This window comes from Charadrius vociferus, unplaced genomic scaffold, assembly GCF_000708025.1.
Source record: "Charadrius vociferus isolate BGI_N301 unplaced genomic scaffold, ASM70802v2 scaffold760, whole genome shotgun sequence".
NCBI lineage: Eukaryota > Metazoa > Chordata > Aves > Charadriiformes > Charadriidae > Charadrius > Charadrius vociferus.
Genome location: NW_009647322.1, coordinates 106167 through 117349, shown reverse-complemented (window position 1 = coordinate 117349; position 11183 = coordinate 106167). Strand labels below are relative to the sequence as shown.

At 43.1% G+C, this 11183-nt stretch overlaps 1 protein-coding gene across 1 annotated transcript; it reads left to right on the top strand.

Annotated features, from left to right (window-relative positions):
* Positions 1-981: 981 nt before the first annotated feature.
* On the top strand, positions 982-1845 carry LOC104281999 (probable G-protein coupled receptor 141). Its single transcript, XM_009880064.1, has one exon. The coding sequence runs from the start codon at positions 982-984 to the stop codon at positions 1843-1845; it is 864 nt and encodes a 287-aa protein (XP_009878366.1).
* The last annotated feature ends 9338 nt before the right edge of the window (positions 1846-11183 follow it).

Below are 11183 nucleotides of genomic sequence, written 5' to 3'. Positions count from 1 at the left end.
CTGATTACCACAGGTTTGCTGATTTCAAACTTCAAAAGAATCAGAGAAGATGCTGCTTTTTTAAAGAGACCATTTTGCAGCTCTTGCTTTGTTCTTTTGAAACTCTTTGTAAGGTAAGGACAGATATAATTAGCAGAGTATGCATGTACCCTGTGTGCTATCCCCGTATACTCGTACAGAAAACTGTGTGCAAGCCCAAACAACTGAACAGTCCACGTTTTACCTTAAGTCTAAATAAGAATGAGGCTGTATGTGGCTGTGTTCAACAAGTGCCAATAGGATCATACCTTTCAGAAGGTTATTCCTAAACTAATTTTTAGCTTTTCTTCACTTTTCATAGAAGAGTAGCTCAGGCAAAATTTTGTAGTGAAAAGACTTGGAAGTGAAGCAAGAATAAATTGAATTTTCATCTCCAGATTTTTATTTTTCACTGTGCTCTGTGCATCTAGAAATTGAAACTATTGCTGCCTATGGGTTTCCTGCACCCATCCAGTAAGATACTAAAAAGGTGGCTCAGGTGTCTTCATAAAGTATCCACAAATTATAGGTACAACCTCTTCATTTTTCAGTATTTTTCCCACCTTCAATTGCAGCTTTGTAACATGAGTGCAGATTAAACTTGCGTAATTTACAAACAGACAGTATCTTGGCTATTTCAAATGGCTGAATCTAGAGTCAAATAATTGAAAAAAAAAATCCTAGAATGCAGTTTATTAAATTAAAAACTCATTCATAATCACATAAAACATGGTTTTAACACTGAAAGGAATGGGTTATTGCTGTCATATACAGTATGACAACAGTTACAAGGTTGTGTACTACATGGGATAACACCATTTCTAACACAATTCACTAAAATGTCCCTTCATGAATCTGTGACATTCCATAGTTAACAATAAAGGAAGCAACACATAAAATAAGTTTATTTTTAAAATTCCCATTTTTCACTTTCAGTAACCGTCAAAAGAGGAGCTTAGGAGGATGCCTAGCAGCAGTGTAACCCAGCAGAACCATTCCTTCAACGAGACATTGCCAGACACCTCAGAGAGACTCCGCACCGCTCTCATAGCCCTGTACATCATCAACCTGGCTGGCGGCACCCTCGGGGTTATCATGATGTCCCATCAGTTGTTTCAAAGGAGACCGCAATCTGTGATGACCATTATCATCATCAGCCTCATGGTACTGCACACCTTTATGCTGCTCAGCATTCCCTTCCGCCTCAGCTATTACATTTTACGGGAATGGATATTTGGGACGTTTGCCTGCAAGCTAGCAAGTGCCATCATCTACCTACACATGTACAGCACCTTCACGTTTTACGTGGCTATCATCATCATACGGCTCTTGCGACTTGAGTTTAGGAAGTGGTATACCACGACGTGGGTGGCTGCTGTGTGGCTGGTAGGAGCGCTGGTGATCACACCCGTTCTTCTCTCATACTATGGCACCTCTAAGTCATACCACTCCTCCGAATGCTTTCAGTTCCACAAGGAGATACAGGAGGTGCCCATGGTGGTTGTAAACTACTGCTTGGTTGGGATTTTGGTGGCAGTTTGTGCTGTGCTCACCGTAATCCAGTTGTCTGTCATGTATAGACTGGCTGTGAAGTACTGGCCTGACATCAACTCCCATGTGGAATTCAGGGCCCAGGCAAAGAGTTTCTTCTTCATCTTGGTAACATTAGTGTGCTTTATGCCTCATCATGTATTCAGAGTATATTACATCCAAAACTGCCACCTGGATAAAGACCATAAACTACTCCCTTACAACGAAATTTTTTTAGCTTTAACAACAATGTGCTGCTTGGATATGTTGTGCTTCATAGCAGGAATAGCCCACTGAACGGTGGACTGCCAGGAAATCCAGCTGCAGTGTGTCAATACCGGCTTTTGGCAGAAATAAAACTGTGTCAGGACTTCGCTGAGCTAGGGAGACTGCTGAGTTTTGTATAGGTCTGTAGCATTGTTTGCCTTTTGCAGACCAGTAAGATCCATTTTTCAGAAGCTACTCTTTTTTATCTTCTCTCTTGAAGGCAGTCTTTGACCTAAGAGTCATGCCCCGAAGCTTCATTAAGATTTTCATCAGCTGTCCCTCTCTAACAGTTACAGCATGAGTATCCTTTCCTTTCTATTTTTTCCTCAAAGTGTCTCAGTAACTACAACCCAGTGGGGCCAATAAGTTGTCCACTCTGAAGGTCTAACAACTCCTTCTGGCGATTGTGATACTGAAGGGAAGATAAGAAAGAAAGAAAGAAATTCCTTTACATGATTTTTGCAGTAGTGATTTTAGATAGCAAGGACATAAACTCTATTCAAATAAAAAGTATTCAAGGTGTGAAACAGGGCATGAATGAAATATTGTGGTAGCATATTTCAGCAGAATCCTCCTTTTCTTCCCTTATACGAAGTGTATGTTAAATGATATGAAAACACTGATCATTCCCACAATTTCAACTTTACTTGCTTCGTTCTGAAACCACAAACAGCTCACTGAATTGTGGTAATTGCACATTTAGAGAGAGTGAGAGCAGAACAGGCCACAGGTTTCAAAACTTCTGTCTTATGACACTCTACCGTCAGGACTGGATGTGTGGCTGTTGTCCTTTAGGTCCATTGTAGCCAGAGAAATACAAGTTACTGTGGTCCCATAACTGGATCTGGAATTCAAATCGAGGGGTCTGGCCCTTTACAGAAGGATCAGCCGCTCTCCAGGAGAGGGAAATATTTTATCAGCCTTCAAAAAACTGCTGATGTCTGGTCAGTTTTGGTTGCCTGTTGGTTTATTATCAGATGCCATATTTTTTTCATTTGCACATGTAACAAAGCAAAACTAGAATAAACTAACTGAACTGTGTTTAATCAGCTCATCTATGTGTATACAAACTTGTGCTGGAGTATATATTTTCTCTGTTAGATGAATTACATTCTTTGGGAACCACATCTGCTCTGGGAATCCCTGTTTTATCTTTATTATGCAAAAGGGTTTTTTTCATTATTTCATTCTGCCTGTTCTGCTCAGTGCAGAGGTTTCTAACCCTTCTGCCTGAGGCCCCACTGTCATTTGCTATATTTCAACAGCTTGAGGCCATATTTCTCCCACCCCAGACTCCCAGGAGACACACAAGGATATGCTTTCTCCTTCACAGCCCCATAAATTGCCATAATTTTTAATCTGGCAATCTTTGCTACAGAAGTGCTATGATCCCTGGAGTCAACAGTCCAAAACTTGATTTGGGAGGGTTAAAAAGTTACACCTATGAAGTAATGCCAGTGATGCCTCAGATTGATGGCATTTCCTTGAACGAAAGAACTCTGTTAAAAACTACCGATGGTTCCCAGATCCTCTCTGCCTCTTTTAAAAAGTGGGAGGTGTTCAGGGGACAAGCAGCAAGCCCTGAAGTCTTCTAAAAATCCTGCCCTTACTCTTCCTCTAGTGTTACCAGGTCCACTCCTGTTCATACAATACAGTCTGCTCAGCTCCTGATTTTCGAAGATGGCAGACAGAGGTACAATACAATACAACAGAGATGAAGTGCAAAGGGGCAGATTCTAAAATGGGTGAATATCTCCCAAAGAAGCATCTTTTCAAATCCTTCTCCAGGTAGGATGCAGCATACGTAGCTAATAAGAGGGCCATTGACCCTTAGGGTGAAAAAGCTTAAATAAAAATCTGGTACTTCAGAAGAATTTTGAGGAAAACGAGGCAAAAGGAGGGGCCTGCAGAGAGGACATTTTCACCTCTGCCACCAGAAAGACTTGGCATAATTTGAATCTACGAAAGACTTTAGGAAAACTGGCAAAGCTGTAGGTGGGGCCACAAGTACATTGTTTTTCCCTTCTGGTTACTGGACTCCTGTGCCTAAAGAAAAAATCCATTACTTGAAAAAGAGTCCTGTGTCACTGCCTATTCTCACTGACCAGTGTCTCCAAGATGACTTACCTGGTAGAGATCAGAGTCATCTGGTGTTGTTTGTGAGTCTGCTGATGATCTAGCAGTCCAGCATAATGGTGTGCAAGTTTGGGAGCAGAAAAGGGAAATGCATGTGCTCAGCTATAGTAACAAATCACTGCTTGGTGTCCTTGCCCTTGGCTTTTCCCCAACATTTTTTAGCTGTGCCTGGCTGTGTACCTTGCTGAAATAACCCTGATCCACTGACTTGACTTCCTGGCGTGACGCTGAAGCTGTGTTGCCTTTCACAGTTGTCTGGTAACCACTGACTGGTGGCTGTCACTGGATCTGCTCTGCTTGCCTTGCTTGGGTACCACGCGATTGCATGTGGCACCAGGTCTGGCTGGGCTGGAGCGAACTTTCTTCATAGCAGCCCGTGTTGTGCTGTGTTCTGGATTTGTGGATAAAACAGTGATAATAAAACACACTGTTTTGGCTCCTGTTTGATGCCTGCACAACATCAAGGCTTTCTCTCTTTCCCACTCTGCCCCCTAGTGAGTAGGCTGGAGGTGGGCAAGACATTGAAAGGGCACACAGACAGGACACACCTGAACTGGCTAAAGAGGTATTCCATACCATATGACGTTGTGCTCAGCGATGCAAACTGAGGTAGAAGAAGAAAAAGGGAGAGGATTGACTTCTTTGGTGGCAGTTACTCAGAGACTGTCGGGTCATCAATCTACTTGTGGAAGATGATAAGTGATTCCCTGCTTGTTGTTTGCTCTTTTCTCTTTCCTTCACCTATTAAACTGTGAGTGTCTCAACTCATGAATTTTGCTTCCTATTCTCTGCCCTGTCCTGCTGGGGGTGGAGGGACTGAGAGAGCAGTTGTGTGGGTAGTCAGATGCTGGCCTGGGCACAGCACAGCACCAGTAGGAGTCTCACACACCCCTTGTTGGTGAGAGCCTTGCCCCCCTCGTTGCAAGAAAATTGGATATAGCTGAAAATTGCATCTGCGGTGCTTTTTCCTCACAGCCACAGCCAAACAACCTTTATTATTAATCATTGCAATAGGGGTAAGTATGGAAAGTGAAATGCAGCTTATGCTTCAGCTTCCTCTCACAGTATTAAAAGTTACAACTGTTATTGCACCAGGGCTTCAGGTAGAACTTCATTTTAGTGCTCACAGCACCATCTGGATCGTACCTCATCCCCATTCCTCCTTCCACCCAACAGTCACTTTCTTTAACCCATGAACCTCTTGGCCTTCACCACTGATTTATCTTTCCTGCATTTTAATCTAAACTCCTTTTTCTTTTTTTTTTTATACTTACCATTTTCTCTGTATCTTCTCTCAGTCATGTGAGGTCAAATCACTCACTGGTCTCAGTATGGTCCTCTTAATTCAAAGGATAATGGATTGAGCATTGATCCCAGTGTTGTTACATCTGAGACTCACATTAAAGTGGTAGAGATAAACTGTATTCAATACCCAGTCCCCTGCTGAGATCTGGAAGCACTTTAAAAAGTGGTTAAAATAGAAAGTTATCATTCTCCAGGAGGATAATCTGAGAAGTAGATTCTGAAAGGGCAATAATATTGAGCTCAAATTGTAGGGTACTATTCTTACTATGAATTATGTAATGACACATCCCCTGGAAAACAGTTAAAAATGGTTGGTTTGAATGCCATTTGCATGATCCAAGTAATTCTAGAGATAATTATACACATTAGTAATTGCTTTCATGTTAACTGAATATGTAAAATTGTAAACCATTTAGTCATCCCATTCATTTTTAATGCCATCGAATAAACACTGGGAAAATCCCCAGACATTCTGAAGGAAAGAATATCAAACTGTTAAATGTATATTCCATTGTTGCTCTTTGCTTGAAATTCTGCATAAAACGCAGGCAAACAAAACAAACCCAAAATCCCATTTGTACACCTGACTTCCTCAGTTACTTTGATAACAGAAAGCTATAGGCAGAGCAAGAGGATTCCGTACCATCAAAAACGAATGTGCTCACTGCTGTCACAACTACAGTGATAGCACAGCTGGCCTGTTTCTCCCTAACTCGGATACATCCTTTTAAATGGTGCTGAGGGTGATGTGAGCCCGCTCACAGCCAAACTGCGCAAGGGGCATATCTCTTTCAGTTCCTATCTGCTAACAGCCAGAACAGCAATGCTTAAATGGAAAAAAGTCTTCACTTCCTTCTGATGCATCTGTCCCTTCTGCCTGTTTATAGAGAAAGGTCATATCGATGGTGCTGTCAGATGGGCATGCCCCTCACTGTAAGCAAGCAGAAGGAACAAATGCATTAGGAGGAAACAAAAGAACACACCCCCCCTCCTTTTTTTTTTTTTTTTCCCTTCTCCACTGAAGCACTGGCATTCTGAGCACTAAGAGGTTTTGGCAGGGAAAAAGAAAGGAGGAAGAAAGGATGATCAAGTAATGCTGTTTGCCTCAGGTGGCTCAACATGCTCAACTCATACATTGCAGGAAGCTCATTACGACTTACAATCCCCGTTCTCCTGTCTGCAATAGATGAAGGTTATTTCCTTTGCTGTTACAGAAGCATGAACTGAAGAAAGTGATCTGTAAGAGGTCATGGGGAGAATGGTGTGGGGATGACACACTTGCAAAATGTGTATGGGATACAGACAGAACAACTTTGTCTCCATGAATAACGAAATTGTTCACTTCACTTACTCTGTCCAGAATTCAGGGCTAAATTTCTAACCTGTCTTGTATTTTCACTGTTTGAGCCTGAATGCCTTGTCCTGGTTATCCAGATACCCTGAGTTTCAGGCTGGCTCTTTGCTATGAAGGGGTCAGTCCCCAAGCCCGGGATTCACAAGTGTCAGGGTGTCCCTGTTCTGAACAGCAGTTTTCACAACTGTCTCTTTATTTTTGTATTGCAATCCTAAACATAAAAACACACTACAGTTCCTGCCTTTTATCATATACACTCCAGTTTGGGGTTTGAGTGCCACCATGAGCCACGGAGCAGCTATCTGGCATACAGAACAGAACCACATGTGGGTAAACTTATGAAAGGAGTTTTGTGTTGAAAATCACTTTATCCATAAGCACATGGATGAAAACATTGCAGAAAAGCTTCAGGAGAGCAGCATTTATAACGATGACTGTTTGTCCTGGTTTAACCCTAACCAGCAACCAGGACCACACAATCATTCACTCCTCCCTTGGTGGGATGGTGGAGAGAATCAGAAGAGTAAAAGTGAGAAAACTGGTGGGTTGAGATAAAGACAGTTTAATAAGCAAAGCAAAAGCCACACACGCAAACAAAGAAAAGTAAGAAATTCATTCCCTGCAGGCAGGTGTTCAGCCATCTCCAGGAAAGCAGGGCTCCATCACACACAACAGTTATTTGGGAAGACAAAATGCCATCACTCCAAACATCCCCCCCTTCCTTCTTCTTCCCTCAGCTTTATATACTGAGCGTGACATCATATGGTATGGAATATCCCTTTGGTCAGTTGGGGTCAGCTGTCCCGGCTGTGTCCCCTCACAACTTTTTGTGCACTCCCAGCCTACAGAAGAAATATCTGACAAAATTAAGCCCACAGCAACATGAAAAAAGAATAATAAAAAAACCCAACCAACAAATCTACAAATGGCCAGCAAAATCCACAGTTTCTTCCTTACCTCTTTACTACACTGTTTTCAGCTGTTGGTGAGGAGCCACATACTAAATCCATGATAAGTCATGACCATCTGTTGTCATTCAAAGGCTGTGACATAAATTGTACAGAGTTATTTTGCTCATCAACTGGCAATTACACGACCAGACTGACAATCAAAGGGCAGGAAGGAGCCATAGCTCAGGAGGAGGATGCTGATGTTGTACAAGATGAAAGAGCTGCATCACTGAAACCATACAATGTAATGGCAAGTTAATAGCAAAAAATGTAGTTTCTAAATGCTGTCACTGGTGAGTGTAATTGCTCATGGTCATCTGCTCCCTGTCACTACCTTAACAGAATAAAAGGCAAAGCAAGGAGCTGCCAGTGAACTGCTTCACCCGTTCCTCAGTTGTAAGAGGATTTTTTGTGTCGAACAGATAGAGAATACAAACTTTTGGGAGTCCTAGGGAAGAAAGAGAAAAAGTCTGACAGCACAAAATCAGGTGTACAGAGCAACCCCAATTCTGAAGCTTTAGACTCCACAGCTTCTACCTGGACTCTTGAAAGATTAATGTTTTGATCCATCCAGTGTCCTCTCAACCAGTCTCAGGAACTTCTCCTCAAAAGGATGTGAAGTCCTCGGCAAATACATTGATTGTGCACTCAGTGAAATGAGCTCCTTGGTAGCCTTGTTCTTCTTCCTTGTGCTTCTTAGCTGTCTCTCCCCAGTTTAGACCCTCAAGCGCACCCCTTATGTACCAGTTTCTGACCCATTCGGAACTGAGATGGCATCCCCACATGCAGAGGCTCTCCCGCTTCAAGTAGATGTGTATGATCATTTATGGAAAAGCACATGTAGAAAACCACAGGTACATGTGGAAACATACAAGCCCGTGAATGTCGCTTGTGAAGCATCAGACTTGCACACAGCAGAAGAAGGGACAGTTGGGCTCCAGATGAAGCAATTTTCTCTCTGCCAAGGAAAGATGTGATGGTGGCTCTCAGCCTTAGTGCTAACAAGAAAGTAGCTGCCTGCTTTCACATCCTGGCAAGCAAGGAGGGAGATGATGAATGTTTCAGAGGAAGGAAGGCTGCTGGAGACAAATTAGAAAACATTCGCCCTGTTTGGCAATTCTTTCATTAATGATTTCTCTTGAATACTTGGGAAAACCGATTTGTGTCACCCAAGACATGCTATTATAGTTGCATAAAACACAGTATAAGTTCTTATACTCTGTGGCAATAAATTGAATGAATCTGTCAAACAGGAAGATAAATAAAAAAAAAACAACACTATGGTAAGGTAGAGCCTTTGTATGATATTAAACAATGGCATAAAAATACATGCTGTATGCATTTCATACTCTGCTTCGCAGAAGTATTGTACACTAAGTAAATCCAGCGACACATCTTCTGTCAGTATACCTCAAAGATGTGATAAACAATCCTTCAGCCACACTTTTTAATACTTCCTATAGCAATTCTTCCTCTTTCATCTTCATATCCTGTCTCTGTGGAAACTCCCTCTAAAATTTTGCAATATGAAAACCAGCAGACTCGTGTGAAAAGGCTACCCACTGGAAAAATAAGTCCTCTCCCCAAAACTATAAAAGCAATTGGAAATAAAGGGCAATCGTCACAAGCTCCACACTTTATTTTTCTCCCTGGCATTGTCATACCAACCTCCTTTCCCAAAGCTTAACCTAACCACGTGACCGCCTGTGCATCATGGATGGAGCAAATGAAGAAACTAATTCAGGAAGAGGCTTTTCCTCAATGAGGAACACCAGGATGACTCAGTGTCGGTCTCAATGTCCTCTGGCTCTGCTGTGAAAGCACGAAATGTCAGTGCATGGGCTGGTGGAGCCTGCCCCGTGAACAGGCTGTGCAATGTAAGTCACCGGGCGCTGTCCTGCTTTAGCTCTACTGCTACCCTCTACAGTTACCCTAAAAACATTTCTGTCTGTAAAAAGGCACTTTTCCTAATTACTAATAATCTTTCTTCCTAACCCCTAGAACTCTTCAAAGTACAAATGTATTTTCAGACAAAAGGCTCTTGAAAACTGCCAGTCTTTTTTACCTCAAATTTCACCCTTCCCTTGAAATTTTACCTTCTAAGTTTACCTGAGAAGAGTAACATCAGCAAAAGTTACTACTGGATGAGCTACAACGTTCTAAAATTTTAGGCAACACATAAGCTGATGAACAAAATATCTCTGTACAATTTATGCCACACCTTTTGCTTGACAACAGATGGTCACAACTTATAACTTACCATGGATTTAATGTGTGGGTCCTCAGCAATAGCTGAATGAAGAGCTCTTCATAAGTAGCTCTTGCTTCCCTGTCAGGAAGGAGCAGTTGGGTATCATATGGCATGTGGTTCATATCCTCATTGTCTGTTTTCTTTTCACCTGTTTAGTGAAATACTGGGTTTATGTTTGTGGGTGGGAAAACTAACTAACTGAGCACCAGAAAGTTCAGTGTAATTATTCCAGGTTTCTAGACTTGAGCTGGTACTTGAGCAGCACAATGGAACTCCAACCACTCCAGTCAGTAAGTCAGCTTCATCGAGAACCCAACTTAAATGACACTATGTACATGCATGTAGTGTAGGACAGGCACGTAGCATGGACAGGTGCCCACCTGCAGGGCTATGATCTTATTGGCATCATGGAGATGTGGTAGGATGGCTCCTATGACTGGAGTGTTGGAATGGAAGGATACAGGCTCTTCAGGAAGGACAGGCAGGGGAGACAAGGAGGGGCTGTTGCCCTCTATGTCAAGGACCAACTGGAGTGGATGGAGCTCTGCCTGGGGATGGATGAGGCCCTGACCAAGAGCTTATGGGTCAGGATTAAAGGGAGGCCCGGGACAGGTGACGTTACAGTGGGGATCTGCTACAGGCCACCTGGCCAGGAAGACTGAGCGGATGAGGCCCTTTACAGACAGGTAGCAGCAGCCTCACGTTCACAAGCCCGGGTCCTCATGGGGGACTTCAACCAATCTTCTCATTGGTTGAAGAGCTCAGCAGGGCATAAGCAGTCCGGGAGGTTCCTGGAATGTGTCAATGAGAACTTCCTTCTCCAAGTGATAGAGGAGCCAACAAGGAGAGGTGCCATTCTGGACCCTTTTCTTACCAACAAGGAGGGGCTGGTGGGGAGTGTGAAACTCAAGGGCAGCCTTGGCTGCAATGACCGTGAAATGGTGGAGTTCAAGATCCTTAGGGTGGCAAGGAGGGTGCACAGTAAGCTGGCTACCCTGGACTTCAGGAGAGCAGACTTTGGCCTCTTCAGGGATCTGTTTGGCAGAGTAGTGTGGAATAAAGTCATGAAGGGAAGAGGAGCCCAGGAAAGCTAGCTAATATTCAAGGATCAAATCCTCCAAGCTCAGGAGCAATGCATCCCAACAAAGCAGAAATCAGACAAAAATGCCAGGAAGCCTGCATGGATGAACAAGGAGCTCCTGGACAAACTCAAATTCCAACCAGCTGCATCCTGGGCTGCATCAAAAGAAGCATGGCCAGCAGGTTGAGGGAGGTGATTCTGGCCCTCTGCTCTGCTCTGGTGAGACACTACCTGGAGTACTGTGTCCAGCCCTGGAGCTCCCAGCATACGAAGTACATGGTCCTATTGGAG

Bases quoted from the DNA above. Each gene is read 5' to 3' on its own strand.
- LOC104281999 (XM_009880064.1), top strand. From the start codon at position 982: ATGCCTAGCAGCAGTGTAACCCAGCAGAACCATTCCTTCAACGAGACA.